Source organism: Coffea arabica, chromosome 4c, assembly GCF_036785885.1.
Source record: "Coffea arabica cultivar ET-39 chromosome 4c, Coffea Arabica ET-39 HiFi, whole genome shotgun sequence".
Lineage (NCBI taxonomy): Eukaryota > Viridiplantae > Streptophyta > Magnoliopsida > Gentianales > Rubiaceae > Coffea > Coffea arabica.
In genome coordinates, this window is record NC_092316.1 from 29,229,328 (window position 1) to 29,256,190 (window position 26,863).

Below are 26,863 nucleotides of genomic sequence, written 5' to 3' on the forward strand. Positions count from 1 at the left end.
AAGAAATAAAACATAAGTCCTCAAATCTTGAAGATCATTGCACTCTCGGATCGAATATTGCCTCGAAATACGTGTATTCGCTATTTCTTACTAAATGAGCTTCTGAAAATTAAATTTGTTAACAGGACGTTTTAAAAATATAAGTAAGGCATTGTTGCATGTAAATAGATTTAAAATGGTTGAAATAAATTATTCCGAAAAAACGGGTGAATAAATATTTAAATAAGGCAGTAAAATAAGATAAAAATAAGAAAATTTTCGAGTCCTCACAGTTGTTCTATCGTTTTGATCTTTTTTGAACGGTCCAAGATCGATCAAAAATATCCATCCCCAAACGTTGATCCTTAATCTAGATCCAGGATTTGTGATTCACGTTCTTGATTCGTCTTAGCGTATTGGCATATCGAGAATCGTATCATCAAAATTTTCGATTAACTCTAGCTAACTTTTATCTTAGTTTTCTGAGTTAGCATTAAACAATGCCAATTTTTATCGGATTCGTTAAGTATATTATTATTGTGATCTATCAGTATATGGGCCTTAATACTTGAAGTTTCTCTTTTATAGACAATAATTACTAGTATGGACATGTAAATTGTGGGTTAATGTGCTTAAGATGTTCATGTTGTCTTGTGCTCCTTTGGGTTTTACACTTGAGGTCACCGTAAATCTTGCTTCTGATCAAACTGTCGAATTAGGTAAAATGTGCATGATAGAAATACAAAATTTCAAACAAATGTCAATATAAGAAAAAAATAAAGTATTACATTGAAAAGGAAAATCAAGAAAAAATTTTATTAGGAAAGTAATTCAGTTCAGCAATTGGAAATAATTGACGAAGATGTAAATTATGAATCCAAAATTCAAGGCATTTTGTAATCCTTGGAGTTAAAGTACAGGAGATATTGTACAGTAACTAAAGAATATTGAAAAAAAAGATGATAGTAAACATGAGTTTTTTGCAATTAGGTGATATATGTTAAATAAAAACTTGGGAGGGTACAGTATAAGGTACTTTCTCTTCCAATGTGAAAGTGAAGAACTAACTAAGATTAAAGCCGAAATGAAAATTTCCATACTATAGCTGATCAAACAATCAAGCAAAATCATTATTAAAGGGACTTCTGGAATAGTTGTGCAAACTAACACCATGTTGGATTTTGGGTTGTATTTTTATATATGGGTCAATTGACTTTGCCTTTTTTAGTAATACTTTGTCTCTTTAAATTTCATATACATAGACTTTATCCTGTTATTAACCTTTTTAACGGATCAAATTGAAATTATGTTTTGAACGACCAAAATAAGTATTTCTAATTTCTGAACATATATAGCAATTGGAACTTAATAAACGACCAAATTTTTTAACAGTTGCTAAGTTCAATTGAATATAGCTGCACTAAACATCTGGCTACAGTCAATTTTGGGCAATAGAAGCTTTCGAAAAGATGCACAAAATTCTAAGACTCAAATGGTCATTGGAATGCTCATCGCAGTGCTTGAAATAAAACTATTTTAGCAAGGCATGCATGTGGTATGAAAACAAAAATTCACGTCCAATGGGCTCTTTAGAATTCACAGCAAAATGGAAGGTAAGCAAAATTATGAAGGCCAATTGGTTGATAACTTAAAAAGTGAGAAAGATAAGAGGCGCAAAACTGTTATAAGTTTTGGGAATGGTTTCCAATATTTTCCTCAACTACACTATTTACCAGCTCTTTGGTATTTCTACCATCGTTTTCAATTTTTTTCTCGTCAGGGAGGGATAAGATTTAAACAATAAAAAAGAAAAAGAGGAGATTAGAACCCAAGATCTCTAAATGTTGAATACTCTACTTCAACCACTGCCATCTTTTATTCTATTTTCTTTTTTTTTTTAATACCACGTGAGCTAAGTATTATTTGTTTTTTTCGTTTCATTTCCCAATAAGCCGCTCCATCTTTTTTGCTTATAGTGTAGCATTATCGATTACAACCATTACCATGCACATAAATGTCATGTTATCGATACTCAGGAGAGAAAGCCAATCACTGACCTTTGACTAATGGACGTAGGGGAAAAAGTATACGTTCAAACTTCAACGTTCAAGGGGGCAATGTGTAAGTAACTTATTTAAAATGGATGAACAATTATACTAGTCATACACAAGCACAAACATTTATATATGCACTGAAAATAGGAAATCTTCAGAAAGTATGAGATGGTTTTCTTCAGATTACAAGTAAGAAATCAAACAAGCTACCTTATTTGATAAACAAATTATACACTGAATTGGTAAGTGACTCGAATAGGATAAATTTTCACTAAATGAGATACCCCCCCCCCCCAACCCCTCCTTCCCAAATGGGGCCAAAAATTGATAAAATTTACCAGATTAAAAATCCAACAGCTCAATTTTAATCACCATCTTAATACCATACCAAGTTGGCCCAGTGCAAATCCAACAGGAGCAGGAAATACCTCTCAAGAAGTAGGTTTTTTTTAACCTACAAAAGTTGTTTGACACAAACAATCCTGTGAAATCCTGGTGCCATATTGGGGAAGTTGCTTTGTATTGTCAAATTCATCACGAATGAAATCTACTTGGGCATGTGGATGACACAACGCAAGCAATTTCCTTCCCTCATCAGATCAAAAGCTTTGTTTACATCTTCAAATGGAAGATCATGCGTAATGAGTTCATCAATCTGGATTTCCTGAAAGTTGAAAACAAATGGTTTGAACTTTTCGCATTTTGCTAAACTGAAATAGCATGCAATGCAGCATATACCACAAATATTGTCAAGCATGGCTCCAAAAAACACATGGTCCTAGATATGGCCAGATAGAGAAAATTACCTGCTCTATATGCATATGGTCCATACAAGTCCCAAGATGAACAAATATTGGAAAGGAACCATGTTATTTCAGAGATAAGTATTTGGTTTTACCGCTCAAAGAGCCCTTTTTTCGGTCACCTGCCAATATGTTACTAGCATACTGATTTGAGAAGCAAGAGGTGTTTGCCTTTTCTACCTAAGCAGACTACGGAGTTTGGTTCCATTGGCAATGAATCCAAGGATATACCAAGTTCAGCAGCAAGATGCTAGTTATTTTGTCTCCCCTTGGCAATGAATCCAAGGATATACCAAGTTCACCTGCCAATATGTTTACTAGCATACTGATTTGAGAAGCAAGAGGTGTTTGTCTTTTCTACCTAAGCAGACTATGGAGTTTGGTTCCATTGGCAATGAATCCAAGGATATACCAAGTTCAGCAGCAAGATGCTAGTTATTTTGTCTCCCCTTGGTTGTCAAATTTATGGTATGCAGTAGCCAGATGGATGAGGGGCCGAACTGTCTTAAATAGTTGAACTAATAATTCCCACAGAGAATTAAGGTGGCCATGCTCCAAAGCATCCAGTGAAATGTGCTCCACCTCCTATAAATGTACATTTAAAGTAAACTATTCAGGAATTTCATGTAAATATATAATTCAGGGGCTAACTATTGACACTTTGACCTCATAGTGTACTGATAATGCACTATCTAGAAAATCGATCGAGAATTTTAGTCAATAAATGTTTAGTCCAGCTTAAATTCTTGGACTCTCTCTGAGCATTATCTGCTATCAGGCTACTCAAGATCCAGTGATAAGTCCTCCTCACAGTTCCAGCATCAAACACTTATCGTACCATCAGTAATAATTGCTCCTCAGAGCTGTTAGAAATGCTCCAACACTCCATTCTGTTAGCTATCATAAAGAGCTTCACATTAAGCACACTGCAAGTATAATTGGTGATAGCCACGCCTTATACAGATCCAGTTATACCCCCATTAACAGCCACAATCTTCATTTCACGTATATCAGTTACAACTTAACCAACCTTCTCCTCTGAGGTATCAGAACCACTTAGCCCTTTAAGATCAAGTTCTAGACGCCTTAATCCTTGTTTTAAACCTCTTCAATGGTTAACATCTCCGTAAAATATTAATAAATGTTAATAAATGAGGTGAGCAATAATTTGCTCAATAACACTTTTTTTTTTTTGGACTGAGTATGTTAGTATAAATATAGAATGCATTTGAAACTTTCTTTGATACATACATATAAATTTACAAAAATGTGGTCATCATACGCATTTCAAATACAAAGCATATATCACAATGTTCATAACCATAAATGAGCTCAAAATATAAGGTTAATCGTTGACCATATATATCCTGCTTTTAAGTTGACCAATTAACATGATTTATGGTGCTAACTATCACACTGTTTGCCCATTTCATAATATCATAATACCAAATACCATATGAGGAATTAATCCCATCAAAAGTCACCTTATACAAGAGGTTAATCAAATAAATCATTCAATCATTCACTTCTGATCCAAATTATGCATGTATAGTAAATCAATAATATGTACACATACTCATGCCATTTCAATATACAAAATACCTTTTGAAGTCATAACAGTTTGATAATTACATTTTCAAAAGATAAAAGAGTACATGCAGCACTTACCTCTATCAAACAAGCTAGCATCCAACTCAACTCCATCCCAATTCCCAATAGAAACTATTCCCCGCCTAAACATTGCAAACATACTTAATTCAAACTCTGAGGAGTCTTAATAATGCTAATTCATCATAATATAGACACCAAACACTAGTCCTAAGTAATAACCTATAGTAAACATCATCCTCTCACTTCAGTGGAATACAAAGGTCAAATTTAGAAGTTCACCAATTCTTGTGAGTATAGAACTAGGGTGAGATCTTTATAAAAACTTGACACTCTCTGTGTTTAGTTTCCAACACTGCAAACAGCACTCAATTTCAAGTTTTCTACATCTTAAGCTAATTTACTAAAATGCAACAGTGCTACGAACTGAATCCAGCTCAGCATCTTGGATGAATCCAGCCGTGGATTCAGGGGCAGATTCGATGCAGAATTGACTTCCATGTTCGGTTCTCAAGTTTTATTTTCACCCTAAATCATCTCCAAGCTTCCATAGTCATAAAAATACATAATTTTGTATCCCACAATCATATTATTGCATAAATAAACTTAGAAATCAGGTAGTGAACTCAAATAATTCAATTTCTACTAAGATTTTCCATCTCTTAAAACACCCAAAAACTCTCTTAAATATCATTCTAAGCAAACACTCCATCCCCAACCAAATCATGAATTAAAACATCTCAAAACTAAAGTCTAACAAAAGATCCAAGAAAACCAACCAAAAGTCAGCCATACCCACAACTCAATTCATCAGCCCATTAACCAATCCAAATTAAACCATAAATAAACTAAAATATAACTAACTTACCTTTGCTAATAGATAAAGAAGCATACACTAGCTTCTATATTGCATTTGTATTGGAATACTTAAACTCTATAGGAATTTGAAGACGAAAAGAACAAGAAGAACAAGAAGCCATTTGGTTATAGGAAGAAAAGAAAGAGAACAAAAGAAGAAATATCATCTTCCACTAACAAATAAAAATTGCACAACAATCCTTTAATTTCTCAGCACTCTAAATTTTCATCCTAAAGTTTCATAATTCATACCAAAACCCCTATAGAAATTACTTGGGTATCACATTCTCCCTTACAAAAGTTTCATCCTCGAAACTTAAGCAATGTAGTTCCTGAAATTTATAGCAATAACAAAATCTCTCAAATATAATACACACTTTCCCTTTACCATAAAAATTCCCAACATATATGTCAAGATCAAGGTGTCGTTTGGTAAAAGGGGATCGGAATCAGGAATTGAAATAATTCCAATTCTTGCTGTTTGGGGTACATCTATTGGATTCAGAATCTTGGAGTGAATCATTAAAATTTGGGGATTCTCAATCCCCAACAAATTGGGCGGTTTTGGTGGATTCTCAAATTTGTCTCAATTTGACTCAAAGACTTCAAAAAAGAAAAGAAAACATATCATCTTCATCACTCTATCACATCGGCCCAACCTCCATTGCAGCACCTTAGCATCAGATTTCCTCTTTCATCCTTTCTCTATCATCCCATCTTCCAAAGCAGGATTTCATTATCATCCTTTTCTCTCTTTCTCTCTCTTCACTTTCTCCTCCAACCCTCCATGGCAGCAACCCCACCCCATCTGGTTCTCTCCTTTCTTGTCAATCTCTCTTACTTTCCCTTTTCTTCTCTCTTCACTCTCTTCCTCTTTCCTCCAATACTCTATAATAGCCGCTCCTCTCCATCTAGTTCTCTCTCCTCTGTTTTTTTTTTTTTTCTTTTCGTGTAAGCCTTTCTCTCATCCCTTGTCAGTCGCTCTCCCATGCTCCACAGATTGCAAGGTTGATTGGTGGTGGTCAGGTGGTGGTTCAAGAGAAATTGGTGAGGCAAGAATACTTAAGGGCTGGGAAGAAGGAAGTAGGAAAAGAGAAAGAAGAAAAAAATAAAGATAAGAAAATGAAAAATAAGTTGATTCCAAAACCTTATATATATATATATATACCAAACACTAGTCATTGTAGTTATACCCTTGATCAAACCCCATACTGAATTTTGGACGTGATTTCAATTAAAATTCTGATTTCTAGGCTTGAACCAAGCGCCCCCTAAAAGCCTTCAGAGTTCCACTAAACTTCTACTACATATTCTAACTATTTGTACACATATAGTGATACAAGATCCCCAATCCCATCACATCTCATTTTCCCTTTCATTAAGTTCATGATCAATTTATCGTTGCCTAAGTAACTTCTACACCTCACATACATGGACTTGTAATATCTAAGATTTTCTGATGGCAAATACAAATATTAATAGGACTATGAGTTAGAGGGATTGTCTTGATTTGATGATTAAAAAATGTCCTATTACAATATAGCAAGAGGCCACAACTTTTTCGTAAATGTATTCATGGGGATGAGTATATAAGTAGTGACTAAAATAAAATGTGAAACCTATAAGATTGAACAAATACAACACATTTCTTACAAGTATAATTTCATACTTTGGTGAGAGTACAAGTTGTGGACAGTTATGACTTAGGCAAGTATTAAAAATAGAATAGCAGTGTCATTGAGTCTTTTAAGTTTTAACTATTTTGAGTTTACAGTTCTTTGTCTACATACATATATATATGTGCTTCTATGTAACCATTGGTGTTCACAATTTGCTTCTACAAGGTTTTCTAATATTTCATCTAGTCCTTCTAATTGTTCAAGAGTACTATAATAATTTTTTTTATTTTTCCTGTTAGATTCTAAAATATTTTTAGTAAACTCATCGTCACTATTGTTGTTTTCTTCTTCTAAAAATTCTTATCATCCATGGAAACTATACTATAAATAGATTCAATATCATCCATGTATTTGTCTACTTCTAGAACATCTTCATTTACACACGTTCTATTAGAAATGCTTCTTATTATGCATATTTTGTCTTCAATTTACAATCTTGAGCTAAATGTGCAGTACTTCCACAAGTAAAATAAGATAATCTATTACTATATTGTCTTCTAGGATTAAATCTCCAAATAGGTCTTTCTTTATTTAAATATGGTTTTCGAGCTGATGATCTCCTAAGCAAACATCTTTTCTTTATTTTCTGTTTTTTATCTTTTTGTCTTTTTGGTCTCCTTTCTGACTGATCATAATGTTGGGGAGTATAAATCTGTTTACAGAAACTATATTCACCTTTTAATTAACTGGTTATTTTTATATTTTTACATTTTTCAACTAATTGGCTAACTATAAAATGAATTCTAGTTGCTATATTATCTAATTGAGATTGTATTGTTTGCTACTCTTTAAACTTTTTATGTATTTCTGATCCTAAAGGATTTGGTAATTTCATAAATAATTTTTCTCCTATAATTAAATCATAAAAACATCCTGCTATAGTTGCATGATAATAAAAATCTTGTACAAAAGGTCTTATAAATGACCATTGTCCTATTTATAATTGTTCTAATTTTCTTATTACTTCCTGTTGTTGTTTATTAAATCCTACATTAGGCTGTGATCCTAGTAATAGTAATTGTATTTTATTTGTAAAGTTATAGGGATTAGGTCCTAAAGACAAATCAGTAGCAAAATCAGTTGGGTAATTTCTTTTATATGCTTCCCAAGCTGCTCTAGCTGTTTCTCCTAAAAAATTTTCTAAGCAGTTATACATTTCTTCAGCTGTTTGTTCATATCCTAATTCATCCCAATTTCTTGCTATCATTTGTGACCATATTTCTAGAACCATTGGCCATAATTGTGAATCATATGCTGATAAATTTAAAATTCTCCATTGTCTATTAATTTTTTCTTATCTACTGTTTCTAATAGTGTCCTTTTTCCTTTAGGTTTAATTTCCTAACTCTAAGGGTTTATATTCTGTATAAAGGTGTACGAGGGAGTTGCCCACTTCTACTTTCATTTCTACTACTAAACAAGGGAGGAGTACTATTACTAGCCTGTGCTGTATTAGTATCCATTAATTCTATGGGTGTATTATTTAGAAATTTTCTTTCTTCTTTTAAGGCTTTTTTAATTCTTAGATTTTTATTATTGTCATAATGTAGTTCGTCTTCTTCCATTTTTCCTTCTTCTTCTATTCTTCCATTATCATAATATAATCCATGGGGCTCCATATTCGAACTCCTTTAATACAGCTATAGACCATTGTCTTCCAAATTGATTTGTCGCATAAGTTCGAATATGGAGCCCCATGGGTTAATGTAGAAATTATATCAGCTCCTCCAAAATGGACAACTTATGACATAGAACCAGCAGTTCAAAGAATTATTATTTATGGAATTATCAAGAAAGTTCAAGAACAAGTAGCACCAATTAATCCAATACAAGTATGTACTAAGAGCACTACCAAGCAATTGAGACACTGGAGGATGAAGACATTTGCCTATAAGCACAAGAAGTTTGAATCGAATTATAATTTAAAATTATTCGCAGAAAACAATATACAGAGGATATATGTCAAGGACAGAAGAATCTTGACTGAAGTAGAATTTGAAACATACATGTAACATCCAGATTTATTCATTCAAACTTTATGTACAGCAATATGAAAAGACCCTTGCAGAAAATGAATGGACAGAACCAAGACACACTAATGAAGTTGACACAATCAGTGACGATGGAGAAGGGTTTGAAGATAATATGGCACCAGAAGGGATAGAAAATCTGGCAAACATGTATGAAGGATAAAAAGAATGAGATTCTTTGTCAGCCACAAGTGAAAGCTTTACTTTGTAAAAATTAGATTGAAAACTTTTGAAATCTGAAGTTTGAAGTCTGAAGGACTTTCTCCCTATAAATAGCTGTGATACTCCAACATTGTGGAGCATCCACAGCCCTTAGCAATTGTAGCATTCAGAACATCTGAAATAAAATCCTTACACATGGCTTTGATCTTGCCTTAGCATATATATCCTATACTCTTCTTATTTTCACCTTAAAAGGGAAATCGAATGGGAGAATTCCCAGACATAATTCTGGGAGTAAGGTTATAAAAGACCCTTAATATCGCTCTCGAAACATTAGATTGGTAAAAGACATGGGGAAGTAGAGGCCATGTAAGCCAAAGGAGTGGTATTTGGCCAAAGAGTACGCACAAGGTGAACCAAGGTAACGGTTGGATGAAGTTTTAATTCTTGATGTATACTACTCAAAGAAGAATTATTTGTCTGAGAACAAGTACTGAGTAGGAAAAACAATATATGACACCTGAAGCTGCTTACCAATTTGCACTCACAGAAACGGATGGCTTAAAAAGCTCTGCGGGTTCCTCCCTAAAAAAGGTACCCCTAAATTCTGGTATAAGAGCTCCAAAAGGGTTCTGGTAACAATAAAATTGAATTAAATCTCTTTATTTGCTAATTTCTGTATATTTTAGCCTGTAATTTTTCAGTTTTGACTATTTGATTATCTTGCATCTTCTATAAATTTAGAAGAAAATAAATATTATTGAGAAGCGTATATCAATTCTCAAAAGTATCATTATGAGCCTAAAGGATTTACAAGGTACATAGGAACAAACCCAGAAGATAAGATATACTCAAAACAGAATAATATAATATTAGGATTATTAATATTATTACATCAAAGGATAGACAAAATTGAAGAAAAATTAGAATATATAAATCAAGAAAAGAAATTAATAAATAAGGATTACAATAAAGACTTAGAGAATATAATAAATAAGTTAGAAAAAATTAAGATAAGTGAAACCACTGAAGATAAAAACAAACAAGTCAGGAAAATTGGAAAACATACTTTCGGGTCAACAACAAATTGAGTAGGACAAATTCCTTAAGTTTTCCTAGAACAAGTTGAGAGATTAACCTATAAATGAACAAACTAATATAGGAAACTGAACATTTTTAGGAAGAATCTTTAATAGAAATAATATTAGTAACACAGAAAGAACTCTAGAAGAATTAGTAGATGTAGATAGAGATATAGAATTATTCAATAATCACCAGATTAGCATCCTAAACCCTAGAATATTATACAGGATAGGACCATTAAATTTACAAACGCGTCTTCTTAGAATAAACAGAGAAGAGAGAATTCTAGTAACAAATGATCCTAAAAATTTGAAAATAATCAGTAAAGAGTCTATAAATAATCTAAAATCCACAAGAAAGAGTTTAGTGCATATAGGAATGATAGTATTATATATATATATATATATATATATATATATATATAAAGTCTGGAGTTTGGATGGTTAGAGTTTGGCCATTTGGTTTGCTTGGCTGGACACCATCAAAGTTGATTAAGTTGGTGATGCTGTCGATTTGGTAGTTATGTATGAGGCAATAGTATAGATTCCGAGGAAGGAAATCTCTTGATACGAAGGGGGAAAAAATGCAGAGATTAATATGACTAAATTTATCATAAAACTTAAAGACTCAATGCACCGTCATTCTATTCTTAATACTTGTCTAAATTATAACCATTCACAACTTGCACTCTTACCAAAACATGAAATTATACTTGTAAGAAATCTCTCAAATTTGTTCAATCTCGTAAGTTTCATATTTTATGCAATCTTATAAGTTTCATATTTTATTTTAGCCACTACTTATATGCTCATCTCTGTGAATACATTTAAAAAATTATGATCTCTTGCGACATTGTAATATGATCTTCTACAATTACAAATAAATCAAGACAATCCCTCTAACTCATAGGAATTGATATTTACATTTGTCATTATAAAATCTTAAATGTTACAGGTCCATATATGTGAGATGTAGAAGTTACTTAGGCAAAAGATAAATTGATCATGACCTTAATGAAAGGAAAAACGAGATGTAATAGGATTGAGAATGTTGTATCATTATATGTGTACGAACATTTAGAATATCCAATAAAAGTTTTGTGGGACTCTTAAGGGTTTTCAATTTTGACATATATGTTAGGAAGTTTTATGGTAAAAAAGTGTGTATTATATTTAGGAGACTTCGTTACTGTTGCAAATTTTAGGAACTACGTCGCTTAAGTTTCGAGGACAAAACTTTTATGAGGGAAGAATGTGATACCCCATGTATTTTCTGCATGTGATACCCCATGTATTTTCTGCAGGGGCATTGGTATGAATTATGTACTTTAGGATGAAATTCAGAGTGACAAGAAATTGGAGGATTGTTATGTAATTTTGAATTGTCAGTGGAAGAAGATATTTCTTCTTTCTTTTCTTCCTATGACCAAATGGCGGCTTGTTCATCTTCCTTTAGCTTCTTTTCCTCTAAAGGTTTCCATTTCCTTTTAAAGTTCTCAAAGTAAGAGTTTAGGGATTTCAATGCAAATGCAAGAGAGAAGCTAGTGTACCGGTTTTTGTCTGTTAGCTAAGGTAAGTAAGTTGTTTTTTCAGTTTATTTATGATTTAATTTGGGTTGGGTTTTTGGTTGTTAAATTGAGTTATGAATATGGTGGATTTTCGGTTGGTTTTCTTGGATCTTGAGATTTGGTTAAGTATTTATCGTCCTTTGAAGTTTAAAGTTAAGATTTATGGTGGTTGATCATGTTTGGGTTGTGTTTAGCTCTAAATCCTTGGTTTAGAGTTCTTGGATGTAGAGTTTGGAGTTGGTTTTAGTCTCTACTTGTGTGTGTTGATTATATTTGTCTTGAAATGAAAATGGGTCATTTTGATGAAAATTGCATGATTCGGGTTTAATACCTTGTTTCCAAGTTATTTATGTAATAATATGATTGTGGTATGCAAAAATGTTGATTTTGATAATTAGGGAGGGTTGGAGATGATTTAGGTGGAAATAGAACTTGAAAACCGAAACTGGAACTCGATTCTACCTCAAACCCATCCCTTGAATCCGTTGCTGGATCCCTCATGCATCCTTGGGCCAGATTCGGCTCACAACACAGTCACACTTTAGTAAATTGGCCATATCTTTGCATAGGAATCTCGGAATTGTATGCCATTTAGTGGCGCTGGAAACTAGATTTAGAGAGCTTTAAATATGTATAAGCATATGACCCTGATTTGGTATCTATGGATGTCGGTGAAGGATTAAAGTTAATCTATGCGTTTCATTTAAACTAGTTTATGACCTTTGCCATACGTTACTACCTAAGGGTGGTGTCTAGGGTCCTTTTTGTGATAAATTAGAATACGTAAGAGGTTTTAGAGTTTGAACTAAGGATTTTTAATATGTTTAGGTAAGAAATGATTTCTATTGAGATGGTCCATAGTTGAGTTAGATGCTAGCTCGGTTGGTGAAGGTAAGCAGTGCATGTACTCCTTATCTTTTGAAAATACATTTATCAAACTCTTATAACTTTGAAAGCTAATTTATATATCAAAGTGGCATGTGTGTGTGTGTGTATATGTTATTGATCTACTTTTTTTTTGTTAATCAGCAACTCTTACTCCTGCTCTAACCTACATTAGGGCAGGGCCCAACTGGGCCAAGGGAGGCTAAAGGGAGAGGGTCCCAACTCTAGATCAAAGGGATGCACTACTACTACACCTTTTGGAGTTTACTACAGGTGCAGAAGTTTGAACCCCTGACCTGTAGCCAAACTTGTACCTATTGATCTACTATGAGTGCATGATTGTGGTCAAATGTGAATAAGTAAATGACTTGTGTGATTGAGCTCTTGTATACAGTGACTTTTGACGGAAGTAGTTCCTCATATGGTAGTTGGTATTATGATATTATAAAATGGGCTAACCGTCTTATAGTTAGCAATATAAAACAGACTAACCATATGCTAGTTAGCATTATAAACCCTGTTAATAGTTCAAGTTAACAACTGAATATCTAGGGTCAATGATTAACTTTATATCTTGAGATCATTTATGATTATAAACTTTGTGATGCGTGCTTTGCATTTGAAACGCTTATTATGACCACATAAAGAAGTAATGTGCCCAAACCAATAAAGAAGTACATGTGCTACTTACTGAAGTACATTTGTGATAACGCGCTCAAACCAATAAAGAAGTACATGAGCTACTTACTGAACAAGTTGTCACTAATCTCACTCATTAGCATTTTGTAGATATTTTACCAATTAAAGAGGTTCAATTGAAGGATGTGGGACTTTAGAAGCTAATCCTAATGAAGAGATAATTGTAGCTAAGGAAATGTAAATTAATGCAGAGCATCCCCTTCCCTTTAGCCTTGTAAGCATTTGACAATAGTCGTGTATACATTTGTCGTGCAATCATTGGATTTGAATTCATGAATTTTTATTTACTAAGGTTCTGAAGAACAAAATGTTGTCTATGGTTGTCGACTATGTTGATATTTTGATGGATTTGAAATTAGTTTAACTTTGTTCCCTTGTGCCTTGTGGGTCAGTCACAGGGTATGTTATGTCCCAAGTACCAGACGATAATAGTAATAGTTCCGTTTGGCACCCTTATTTTTTGCTTGTTTGTTTTAGATAAAGTTTTTTCCAACTTCAGCTACAGGAACTTGTAAAAGCACCCTAAATTTTATAAAAATACACTCGTTCAAAACACTTCTCACATTTTACAAAATGACTTTTTTCGTCCCTCACTTTTAAAAGAATAATTTTACGTCCCTTACAAATTCACATTGATCAAATTTGGTACCTACCTAGGTTTTCGATTAATTTTTAGTCGAAATCTACCACATGCCTTGTACATAATCATTTTTAGGGGCAAAATTATCAAATCAAATTTTACATAATTCGATTGATAGTCCCTCACATTTCATAAAATGAATTTTGTCATCCCTCACATTTTACAAAATGAATTTTTTCATCCTTCACATTTTTCAAAATAGATTTTTTCATCCCTCATTAATCGTGTGTGCAAATAATTTTTTTTTTTAAACCCATGTGTACATCTATTTGATTTCACTTGAATAGTACGAATAATATGTAATATGTCTCTATTTGATTTCACCTGACGAAATCAAATAGAGATATATTACATGCTATTTTGTATTATTCAGGTGCAATCAAATAAATATATACATAAGTTTAAAAAATTGTTAGTTTTTCACTCATATTCATTTCCTTTTACTTGAAAATTGAAAACAAAGAAGTCATTTAATTCTAAACATTATCAAGTATTTATATCGAATTAAATTTGGACAAAAAAAAGACAAATGAAAAATATGACAAAAAGAAATAAATGATTGGCACTTTCAAATTTTAAGACAATCACAAGACAAGTAATTCAACTGTTGGTCTTAAAAGTGACGAGTAGAAATTTCATACGTAAACTGCAATTTGTTAGCACGACTATAGAATTCGAATTATGACCGATTAATTACATGGCTGTATTATACAATTCAATAAATAAATTATTATCAAAAGAGAAAGGCCACAAATATTGAATATGTTCACATGGTGAAATCATATAGATATATACATGGGTTTAAAACAAAATTATTAGTTTTGAAAACTGTATATATCTATTGAATAGAATGTGTACAACTACGATTAGCTTGTTTAGGTAAAATCAAATAGAGATATATTACATATTATTCGTACTATTAAGGTGAAACCAATAGATATATACACGGATTTAAAAAAAAAAACTATTCGTACACATGATCAATGAGGGATTAAAAAATCCATTTTGAAAATTGTAAGAGATGAAAATTTTATTTTGTGAAATATAAGGGACAAAATAATTCATTTTGTAAAATGTTAGAGACGAAAAAATTCATTTTGTGAAATGTGAGAGACTATAAATCGAATTATGTAAAATTTAATTTGGCAATTTTGCCTTTAAAAAATGATCACATGCAAGGTACGTAGTAAATTCCGATCAAAAACTAGTCAGAAACCTAGGTAATGATCAAATTTAATCAATGTAAATTCCTAAAAGACGTAAAATTACACTTTTAAAAGTAAGGGATAAAAAGTCATATTGCAAAATATGAAGGATGTTTTGAATGATTTTCCCTCTAAAATACCTAAAAACATACACCATCTCCCTCTTCTACCACCACCCTCCCTAACCGTTTTCACTTCCACTCACCTTCATCCCCACCTGAGCCAACCACTACAGCCACCGCCACCACCACCTCACCCTCTGACTAATTTTTTTCCTTCTTCGTTATCCGTCCCTCTCCTCCTCCCTCTTTCCCCTTCTCCTCCCTCCTTTCCTTTCCCTTCCCCTCTCCTCTCTTTCCCATCACCCCAACCCCTTCCCACTAATCGTGCGACAGATGCACGACCAAAGGGAGAGGACGAGGGGGCCGAGGTGAAGGGAGAGGAGAGAGAAAGGGTAGGAGGGCGGGGGAAAGGAAAAGGAGGGGGGAGGGAGGGAGCAAGGAGAAAGGGAAAGAGGGAGGAGGAAGGAAAAAGAAGGGGGAGGGAGGGGGTGCCAATAGTGGCGGTGGGAGAGAGGAGAGGGGGGTGGCGGGGAGGGGTGGGGTTAAGGAGGAAGAAGAAGAAGAAGAAGAAAGGAAAGAAAGGAAAAAAGAAAAAAGAAAAGGAACAAAAAAAAGGAAAGTTTTTCAACCATTCTCAAACTTTTCGTAAAAATTTTACAGTAAGTTACGGTAAAATATTAAACAAATTCCCAAAAAACACACCACTCCAATGGAGCCAAAGGGACAGAAGGTCATTGATGGAATTAATGCAGATGACACTTCAAGATGGTTATGAGGCAGAGAAGAGGAATGGGGAAGGTGCAAAAGCAATGGTGGTGGTAGTGGTGGTGGTGGTAGTGGTGGTGCACTAGTAACTGGAGAGAGATTTTATAAGTATATTTGCACTAAGGCAAAGTACATACATAATAGCTTAAAACAATGCTGATGGCTTACATGCTTGACCTGGAAAATTACAGGCACAAAATTATGAAAAATCAATTTATGCACACAAAATGCTTGTCAGTTTATAAAGGAAACAACTATGGAAAATTCTCTTGACTTTGTGGTTGAGAGAGCGTGTACTAAAAAATTGCAAATAGTTATGTAAAGTGGACTTATCTAGTTGTTCTTCTTTTTAAGTATGTTTCATTACCTAACAAAGAATGATTTTCCTCAACTATCGTGCAACGAATATATGCAGTCGTTATGCTATTATGACTTGAGCTTCAGTGCTTATCTTAAATTGAGGAAGAAGTTTTGATATAAGCAGAGTTAAGTCTACATTCAGGCCTAAACTTTGAAGTATGCTTAATAGACTTACCAGGCTCTATAAAGCAGTTCAAGCTATCAATAAGCTACCATCAGCAAGGATGCAAGTAAAAGTCTTTTTGTAACACCACAAATACCACGGGTTAGGTAGGGAAAGCTTAATTGATGAACGATACCTATTGTACTAGGCACTAAAAACTTCAGTCAAGCATTTTCAGCTATTCTTTAGGTCCAAAAGTTACAGACTACTTGTGATTGTTGGTGTTAGTGTCCAGATTCCTTTTTCTTTTTCTTTTTCTTTTTTTTTTTTTTTGTGCTTGGGACGGGAGCATATCTGTTGGGTTGGGCAGTGAAAATGTTCAGGAAACAGTGAACTACTGTATTCTGTAGGACTAAGTGCTACTCCCGGAATCAAGCAGGAACCATCTCAAGAAGCTCTATGCAATTCTGCACAGATTGGTAAGGTCCTGGGTTTGGACTGATTGGAGTCAGCCAATAGAAAGTTAGGGCCCTATGGAAGGGAGGAACTAAGGCTAACGCTCCAAATCCAACATGGAACATATAGGCAAGCTTGAGAGATCAACCAAATTTGTGTAGTGAGCTACTGATAACTTGGCTAAGGCACAAGGTATTTAATTAGTCCTCAACCCTAGGAATTATAACTACATTTCCACTAAGCTCTACAATTTACTTTTGGACAAGACCATTATGAAAACAAGATGTTTTGATTGCTGAAAGAACAGTTATAACAGGAATAACTCATGCATTAAATGGCTATAAGAAATATGTTAGGCAAGGCATAACTGACAGCCACAAGGAGCCTTTTATCTATGAAAATGATGGTAAAAGCTTTGTCAATAGAGATGAGTCTTGCTTAACCTGATAATATAGTAAAAAGCACAACTTACCTTCTTCAAATACATGTCCACCAATGTTGGGATATCAGATTTTGGTTTCCATCCCCCAAAAAGGGAACCTCTTAATGTTCTTCCAGTAAGAAAAAATGCATAATGAGCTGTTATCACTGGCTTCACTTTTGGTACACCAAGAGTAACAGTCATGCCCCATCCCTAAAAAAGTGGCAAACAAGCAAATAAGGTGAAGAACAGATCCAAGCTATGAAAATTAATAGCCAAGGTGGATACTTACATCACAACAAGACTGTAATGCAGTTGTAATCATGTCTGTATCTCCAATACATTCAAAGGAGTAGTCAGCCCCTCCATCTGTGATGCGTTTTATAACCTGTAAAACTATGCCATGCATCACGTGAAGATCACACACTTGTATGCACGCAACTAGAGAGACAACATACATGCATTTAAGACTTTGAAATGACTCAAAGCAACCCAACAATAGAAAGAAATATATATAATCATCTCATTTGATGTGTTCAACAGTTGAAGAAAAATTCTCACCGCCTAGAAAGTTCCTCTGTGCTATTTGTTAAGAGAATATAAGTATTCTTGTAGATAATAAATTAGTAAGGGTATTTTTGTAAATAGTTTGATAGGTTTGTACTCCTATAAATACTAGTTGGTCACTCACAATACAGTGACTAAATGTTTTCCTCCCAAGATACCTATTGTCATGGTATCAGAGCAAAAGTCCTAGGGTTAGGGTTAAACATCTAGCAAAAGTTTTGGTCATCGCGACTGTTCAAGCGACACTGTTCACGCGACACTGTTCACTGTTCACGGCACTGTTCCGTCACTGTCATCTCGAGTTTTGACCGTCTTTGGTTTGACGTGCTATTCGTCATGGTTGAAAGGTTTGTTAATGCGGTTACCACTGACAAAATTGAATCGAGTTTTTCAGCACATGGGTCCCAGAAGACTGTTACTATATCTGAGGAAGATTATGTTAAATTCCTACAGTACTAAGCTACAAATCACGCATCTCTTCCCTCTGCTTCTTTAGCACAAAAAGGTAATGACTCATGGATTATTGATTCCGGGGCTACTGATCATATGTCAGGTACCTCTAAAATTTTTTCTAATTTTCAAGAGTCTACTCCCTTTTCTCATGTTACTTTAGCTGATGGATCTACCACTAAAGTTAAAGGACTAGGCACTGTAGAAATTAATCCATCACTTCCGCTGTCTTCTGCTCTTTACGTACCCAATTTGCCCTTTAATCTAATGTCTGTTAGTAAGCTCACTAAATTTCTACAGTGTACAGTTACTTTTTCTCCTGATTCTGTTGTCATTCAGGATTTGAAAACAAAGAGGACGATTGGTGGAGGGCATGAGCATAATGGTCTTTACTTTCTCAACTTCAATGGTCCGATAGCATGACCTGCTACTATTTCTCCTCTTGAAATTCACTGTCGTTTAGGTCATCCGTCTTTACAAAATTTGAAAAAGTTGGTTCCTACTTTAAGTCAATTATCTTCATTAGAATGTGAGTCTTGTCAGTTAGGAAAGCATCATCGTGTTTCTTTTGCTCCTAGAGTCAATAAACGGGTTTCTAAACCCTTTTTGTTAGTTCATTCTGATGTTTGGGGTCCTAGTCGAGTCACTTCAAAGTTAGGTTTTAAATATTTTGTAGTTTTTGTTGATGATTTTTCCAGAGTTACATGGCTTTATTTAATGAAAGATCGTTCAGAATTATATTTCATTTTTTGTGCATTTGTTACAGAAATAAATAATCAATTTGGTGTGCCTGTACGTATACTTCGCAGTGATAATGCGAAAGAATATTTTTCCACTCCTTTTAATACCTTTATGACTAAGTCTGGTATTATTCATCAGTTCTCTTATCCTCACACTCCACAACAGAATGGAGTTGCTGAAAGAAAAATTGAACATTTAATCGAAATTGCTCGAACACTGCTGTTGCACATGAATGTGCCCAAACAATTTTGGAGTGATGCAATTCTAACTGCATGTTATTTAATTAATCGCATGCCATCTAATATTCTTGGGGGTCAATTACCTCACTCCATTCTTTTTCCTCATGAACCTGTATTTAAATTGCCTCCTCGTATTTTTGGATGTGTGTGCTTTGTTCATCAACTTTCTCCCTGGATGGATAAATTAGATTCTCGTGCTATTAAGTGTATTTTCTTAGGATACGCACGAGCGCATAAAGGGTATAGATGTTATAATCCAGTTTTAAATCGATTTTTTACTTGTGCTGATGTTACTTTCTTTGAATCCACTGCATATTTTATCAAACAAAGTATGTCTTGTGAGTTAGACCAGTGTCCCTCTTTTTCCTCTCCTGTTTTACCAGCCCCTTCCCCTTTATTACATGAGTTATCTAGTCCACCAAATTCCATAGCTCGATTATTTCGTCCTCATCTTCAAGTTTACTCTCGTCGTTCCATGATTGATAAAGTTCCTGATATGCCACGCACTTCACCAATTAACACTCAATCTTCAAATCCAAGTATGACGCTCTCCTCTGAGTTAGATCTTCCTATTGCTTTACGCAAAGGTAAGAGAAATTGTACTTCCCATCCTATTTCTAATTTTGTTTCTTATTTTCATCTCTCTATGTCATACTCTTCTTTTGTTGCTTCCCTTGATTCTATCTCCATTCCTAAGTCTATTACCTATGCTCTTAATCATCCTGGTTGGAGATTAGCTATGCAAGAAGAGATGTCTGCTTTGGAACAAAATGGTACTTGGGATCTTGTCCCTCATCCTTCATGTAAGCCTGTTATTGGTTGTAAATGGGTGTACACTATAAAAGTGCAGCATAATTATTCTATTGATAGATTGAAGGCTCGTCTGGTAGTTAGAGGATTTACTCAGGTGTATGGAGTAGACTACTTAGAAACATTTTCTCCTGTTGCAAAGATTACCTCTGTTCGTCTTCTTATCGCTTTGGCAGCAACTTATAATTGGCCATTGCATCAGTTGGATGTAAAAAATGCATTTCTGCACGGAAATTTGGAAGAAGAGGTATATATGGAACAACCTCCTGGATTTGTTGTTCAGGGGGAGAATCCGCGGTTAGTTTGTCGTTTGAAAAAATCCTTTTATGGATTGAAACAGTCTCCGAGAGCTTGATTTGGCCGGTTTAGTAGTGTTGTCATGGAGTTCGGTCTGACAAGATGTGGAGTAGATCACTCTGTATTTTATCGGCATTCTAATGCTGATAAAATTTTATTAGTTGTTTCTGTGGATGACATTGTGATTACAGGTGATGATGTTGTGGGGATCCAGAAACTTAAATCCAATCTGCAGGCAAACTTTCAGACAAAGGATTTAGGTCATCTACAGTATTTTCTGGGTATTGAGGTAGTTCAGTCTAAATATGGGATTTATTTATGTCAAAGAAAATATGTACTCGATATGTTGAGTGAAATTGGGATGTTAGGTTGCCAACCTGTGGATACTCCTATGGATCCCAATATGAAATTAGCAGGAGATCAAGGTGCATTACTTGATGATCCTAAGCAATATCGAAGACTTGTGAGTAAATTAAATTATCTCACTGTAACGAGACCTGACATTTCGTTTGCAATGAGTGTTGTGAGTCAATTTCTTGATACCCCTCGTACTAGTCATTGGGATGCTGTTATACGGATTCTCAGGTATCTTAAGAGTGCTCCTAGAAAAGGGTTGTTGTATCAAAATCATTGACACACTGATATTGAAGGATATAGTGATGCAGATTGGGCTGGTTCTGCCTTAGATCGAAGATCGACTACAGGATATTGTGTGTTTGTTGGTGGTAATTTAGTGTCGTGGAAGAGTAAGAAGCAAACAGTTGTATCCAGATCAAGTGCAGAATCTGAATACCGCGCTATGACTCACATTGTGTGTGAGTTGGTTTGGTTGAAGAGCATGTTACTGGAACTTGGGTTTGAGCATAAACAGCCTATGAATTTAGTGTGTAATAATCAGGCAGCTGTTCATATTGCGTCTAATCCAGTGTTTCATGAAAGGACAAAACATATTGAAATTGATTGTCATTTCATTCGAGAGAAATTGCTTGACGGGGTCATCAAGACATCTCATGTACCGTCTATAGATCAATTGGCTAATGTGTTTACCAAGAGTTTAGGAGGCTCTAGGGTGAAATACATTTGTAACAAGTTAAGTGCTTATGATATATATGCTCCAACTTGAGGGAGAGTGTTAAGAGAATATAAGTATTCTTATAGATAATAAATTAGTAAGGGTATTCTTGTAAATAATTTGATAGGTTTGTACTCCTATAAATACTAATTGGTCACTCATAATACGGTGACTAAATGTTTTCCTCCCAAGATACCTATTGTCACTATTATTACCACATTCTTTTCTATTTCTTTTCCTTCAGAAACTGTGCACTCCCTATGGCTCATATCTATAACTAATGACTTATTGGAAGGAAAAAAATGCCCACTTAATACAGATGCTTCTTACTGAAGAAAGAATACCTGCTGAATTGGTTCTTTGCATTCACTTGAGTTTAAAAAGTCCGTTACTCCAAAAGCCTTTGCTGCAACAGGTAGTAAATCATGAACAACACAGGCCACAATGTAGGCCAAATTGTGGGTTTCATGGTTGTAAAAAAAAAGACATTGACGCAAAAGAAAATAAGTCAGATACCTTTCTCGCTCTTTTCAGGATTAATGTCAATGCCAATGATTCGAGATGCTCCCCTTAGCTTAGCACCTTGGGCAACCTGTCAAACAGAAAGTATTGCATGACAAGCATCCTGGTTGGGTGAAAAAAAGCCCTAACTTGGTTATCTTCTGCAGGTGATTTCACTCACAGAAAGACCAACAGTTCCAAGACCAAAAATGGCCACAGTTGACCCTTCAGATATGTCAGCAACCTTCCAAGCTGCACCTAGTCCTAGGAATTGATTTAAATATGAGGCATAATCAGCACCAACTAGCGAATATATTTCGTAGTAACTGAATATCATGTGTAGAGTTAAAAGGATTAAAAGGAATTTAACCATTTTATGGGACAAAGTATTTAAATTTGTCATAGCTGACAAAAAGAAAATAGTGCAGAAATCTGACACACTTTTAATTCTTAACATGAACTTGATCATCACAAGCTGAAGTTCTTTCCTTTGAAAAAGATTAAGACCTTGGGAACTATGAATTCAAATTTCTTTGTCAATCATTCTGGTTCAAAACATTCCAAACACACAAAATGGAGATCATTCTGTTTTATGTGAAGTAAAAAGAAAGAACATCAGCACTAATGCGTCAAACTAACACCAAAGAATTATTGACAAAATATCCTGAAGAATACTGAGAAATGAGGGTAATCATAGCCAGTTCTACAAGCAATGGTAAGATATGAGCCATTCTGGCACCATATAGCTGGATGTACAGCCTTTTACTTCTTGATCATTTAACAAGTTAATCATATAATAATACATACACATCTTTTCATTATCAACTTTCAATCTGAAAGGAAAGCCGAGGGGAATAATTAAATCAAGTTTCTTTGTTGGTATAGCTTCTTGTCTTGTCACCAGCAGTCACTTTCCTTCTTCCATCCTTGACATCTCAGTTAAAGCTATATGTTGCATAACTAGAAGTTTTTATCTCCTCCTTTTAACCGCTACTTTTCTTATAAATATATTAACATTTCAGTTAAAGAGATGATATATTCCACATAAAATAGAAATAGAATTATTGTGAAACTCCAACAAAACACTTTATTTAAGAGTCTAGGGATGCAGGAATTTTATGCCTGCTCCAAGGTTTGACAACGTCTTGAAAAGCTGTCCCATTCCCTAAATTCTGCACTGTGCAAGTTCTTCCATTGATGTGTCAACTAATTAAAAGTTATCTTTAACTCCGTACAAATGAGAAAACATCGGAAAACTGATGTAGTAGAGAGTACTTTGCCGATGGAGTTTTATTCCTAATTTTGCACACTAAATCATCCAAATATACAAATGTTATGCTTGTAAGTACATCACTTCATTGAAAAAAAAAATGCAGAGCCCCCAATTTAGAAGTTTTAAGATGACTGAAAAACATGATCCTTCCAAGTTTCTGCTCTGAATTTGATTTTCATCAGACCTAAGCACCCTGAACCAGAGTTGATACTTAGGACCAGCGTTTTCAGTCTTTAAATTGTTGGATATGCCTGAACCTAGGGAAAAAGGATATTACCTGCTGCAACACCACAACTGAGCAGGCATATTCTATCAAGAGGAGCAGTCGAGCAAATTTTAACAGCACATCCAGAATGCACAACTGTGTATTCACTGAAACTTGAAACTGCACAATAGTGGAAAATAGGCTTCCCCTTTATTGAGAAGCGTGTTTTATGATCGCTATGCATTAGACCTTGCCGTTCCAAGCCTAGCACCTGGCACATATTGCTTTTATTTGAGGTGCAGTGCTTACATTTCATGCATTCTCCAGTAAACAAAGTTAGGACATGGTCTCCTGGTTCAAATTCAGTTACTCCTTGCCCCACACTCTCAACAATACTGCATAAGCACACAATTAAATAATCTTTCATCAGGCTTCTCCTAGAGCAGATAATCAATTGGGTAGATATTGAACTTGTTAAAATACCAGATAAGCGCACTGCAATACAAACCTCCAAAATAAAAATAATCAATATAGCCATTATAGCAAAATTGTCCTCGACTAATATTTTTAGCTGCAATTCACCAGAACAAGTGACCACATGCTTCTAATTCATTAACGACCAATGCATCATAGATGATAGAGAGAATTATTCATATTGATAAACTATTAGCGTTTGAGAGGATTAATTGTTGAAGAAAATGCATTTCATAATGTAGTTACTTCCAGCACTAGAGCAGATTTCCTTTAGCTAATGCCTACTTTCTAGTTATACTAACATGAGCTCTAAGTCACAGCATTTACAACGTTCGAAAGGGACAATGAAAAGTTTGAAGTCACCTAAATGGGGCAAAAATATCTATAACAAGATTCAACAGCATCCCTCAAAACCTATTCCTTTAACTAGGACAAGTGAAAAGTAGGGCTCACCCCGATGCTTCATGCCCAAAAATCCTGGGAAATATATGAATGTGTGCCTGCAGAAACAGAATTTGAAAGAACATATCTTTGTGTTACTCCAAAGTGAAACAGAGAAACAAAAAAGGCCAATAAATCCTTGTTTCAAGAAGGATAATTCAGCACTTCCTTACCAAAGATGATACTGTGTAATTTTAGCAGGAAAAAGGTACTTGAATGAACTTTAAAAAGTTGATGTAGACAACAAAGCAAGAGATTAAAAAAGAAAATTACCATCGTGTTATCTTTTTCCGGAAAAGGTAAAAAAAAAATTAAAACAAAATCTTATAAGCATCAAGTACGTATTACCGAATTCTTCATCTTTTTTATTTCTGAATCTAAAGTAAATAGCATCTTCAAAATTGACTACATTGTAAGCAATAAATGAACATGCAAGTCAAATTAGACACAACATAGACCAGGCCTGCCTAAGCCAACACTGGGATTGAGAACAGGTGCAACTGTATGTCCCAATGTCTTGAAATACTTTTACCCATGTAATTCAACATACTCAAAACCAATTTCAAAAATCTTTGTCCCTGCAGGATGAGAGCTCCCAAAAACAAGAACCGAAAAAACATTCTTCCGCTGCACATGTTATTTATGAGGAGTACGTTCCATGATTACAATCATTTTACTATTCCCTGTACAATGGTGCTAATCTTCTATATATTCTTTTTGGGGCATGAAAATTGAATGAATGAATTGTCATCATGTTTCTTATGCAAAGCTCTGGTTCTTGTTAAGTATATCACCAATTCTTTGATCTATCCAATTCCAAGAGCACCAAAGAACAACAAACACAAGCAAATTTCCTAGAATTAACCTGGGAAAGCCAAGCGGTAACGTCGCTGCGACAAAGTGAAGTAGCTACAACCTTGATACGAATCTCCATAGGCTGGGGAGGGCTGACTTCCACCTCCTCCATCACCAGTGCTTCTCCAGCTCCCCATGCCACAGCAGCTGCATATGGAAAATGAATACAAGTAAACTCTTAAAAAACAGGGCCAAAAAAAAATAAAATAAAAAACTAAGATGGGATCAATTGATAACAACTGATTTCTTAATCTGAAGATGTGCATAGGACAGAAGCAGAATGCTACCCTTGCAAGTGATGACAGCAGGCGTTGAAATTGAGGACAACATATTTGGTGGGCAGCTTTAAATTTAGAAGCTTCTATGCTTTTGTTTCTCAGCCAACTTGAATCTGTTATGGTATTCAAATTGTGAGAACGGATGCAGAAGGAAAATTGAAGTTGTTTTAGCCTTCTTTTCGATTTGAACAAGAACAGCAATAACTAAATAGACCAAATTATAGATCAATTCTAAGAAGTTAGGTGCTGCTTGGTTGGCATGGAAGTGGTAGGTGAGAGGCCGAGTGGGCATTTTGCAGTGCGGACAGGTAAACACTACAGTTTGTCTTCTTTTTTTTTTTTGGTTAAAAACAAAAAAGTTCCATGTGATATACATAATACACAAAAAAAAAAAAAAATCTCGTGATTTCAAAACATACAAAACGACATCGCATGTTTTGAATTAAATTGTAAACTAACAGAATTCATTAAAGTTAACAAAAATGACGGTCACCGGATTCCGTTAAATTTACCGGATTCTGTTAAATTTTTCGTTAAATTTACCGGATTCCGTTAAATTTATAATTTAGTTCAAAATATAAGATGTGGTTTTGTATATTTTAAAACCACAAGGGAATTTTTCTATATATTAGGTATACGGAGTTTTTTGTATGTACTTTTTAATGATGTTACTAGTTCATGTATAATTTAATATTGTGATCTTGTGAAAGTTAAATTAGTTTTAAAATTAATAGTTATAATAATTATATTAAGGAAATTAAGAGATAATAAGTGAATTTGGGCTAAACCTAAATTAGATTCACAACTCGAATATTTTGTGAGTTAAGTATGAATTTCATATTTATCAATTCGAAACTCATAATTCGAAATTCGAGAGTGATACAAATTATATGAGTCAAACCCAGACTTATTAAAGCCCGACTCAAATGGTCCAATTGGCAGGCCTACAGTTGGCCCAGCATTTCTCATACCGCTGTTCTACTCTAAAGTCCAAACCCCAACCTATAGAATCTAGGGCTTGTTTGAAAGCTTGATTTTTTACCAAATTTGTATAAAACTAATTTTTTAACAACTTTTGCTACAGGAACCCCAAAAAACTTATCAAAGTTTTTAACCTACACACTTAAAATATCCAAAACACAACAAAAAAATATTCCCTTCCCCTTTTCTTCTTCTTCCTCCCTCACTACCACCTCCATTGCCGGCTCCGTCACCAATTTCCGGTGCCGGTCTTTTTTTTT

At 34.4% G+C, this 26,863-nt stretch overlaps 1 protein-coding gene and 1 long non-coding RNA gene across 4 annotated transcripts; one reads left to right on the forward strand and one right to left on the reverse strand.

Moving 5' to 3' along the window:
• Positions 1-2,136: 2,136 nt before the first annotated feature.
• Positions 2,137-25,941, reverse strand: LOC113741281 (alcohol dehydrogenase-like 6). Of its 3 annotated transcripts, none has more exons than XM_072046191.1 (11): positions 25,632-25,941; positions 25,406-25,491; positions 24,502-24,548; positions 23,647-23,969; positions 22,278-22,360; positions 22,112-22,187; positions 21,940-22,001; positions 17,712-17,807; positions 17,471-17,632; positions 3,249-3,421; positions 2,590-2,697 (listed from the first exon to the last, which is right to left on the reverse strand). In XM_072046191.1, exons 1-10 carry the CDS (start codon positions 25,672-25,674, stop codon positions 3,272-3,274), a joined length of 1,128 nt encoding a protein of 375 aa, XP_071902292.1. In that variant the 5' UTR covers positions 25,675-25,941; the 3' UTR covers positions 2,590-2,697; positions 3,249-3,271. The 3 variants fall into 3 exon arrangements, with proteins under 3 accessions (XP_027124577.1, XP_071902292.1, XP_071902291.1); XM_072046190.1 differs by having other exon boundaries at positions 25,355-25,491; positions 25,632-25,939; XM_027268776.2 differs by lacking the exon at positions 3,249-3,421 and having other exon boundaries at positions 2,137-2,697; positions 25,355-25,491; positions 25,632-25,934.
• LOC140005336 (uncharacterized) lies at positions 11,696-13,180 on the forward strand. Its single transcript, XR_011813159.1, has 2 exons — positions 11,696-11,827; positions 12,853-13,180. It is a non-coding gene; the product is annotated as an uncharacterized lncRNA (long non-coding RNA).
• Positions 25,942-26,863: the final 922 nt, after the last annotated feature.

What these genes read in the sequence shown, in the direction of transcription:
- LOC113741281 (XM_072046190.1), bottom strand. Translation starts at nt 25,674, where the DNA reads ATGTTGTCCTCAATTTCAACGCCTGCTGTCATCACTTGCAAGG. An exon ending in CAGTTGTGGTGTTGCAGCAG is followed by an intron (nt 22,361 to 23,646) that starts GTAATATCCTTT and finishes ATCAATTCCTAG; the next exon opens with GACTAGGTGCAGCTTGGAAG. An exon ending in CATTACAGTCTTGTTGTGAT is followed by an intron (nt 17,633 to 17,711) that starts GTAAGTATCCAC and finishes CCACTTTTTTAG; the next exon opens with GGATGGGGCATGACTGTTAC.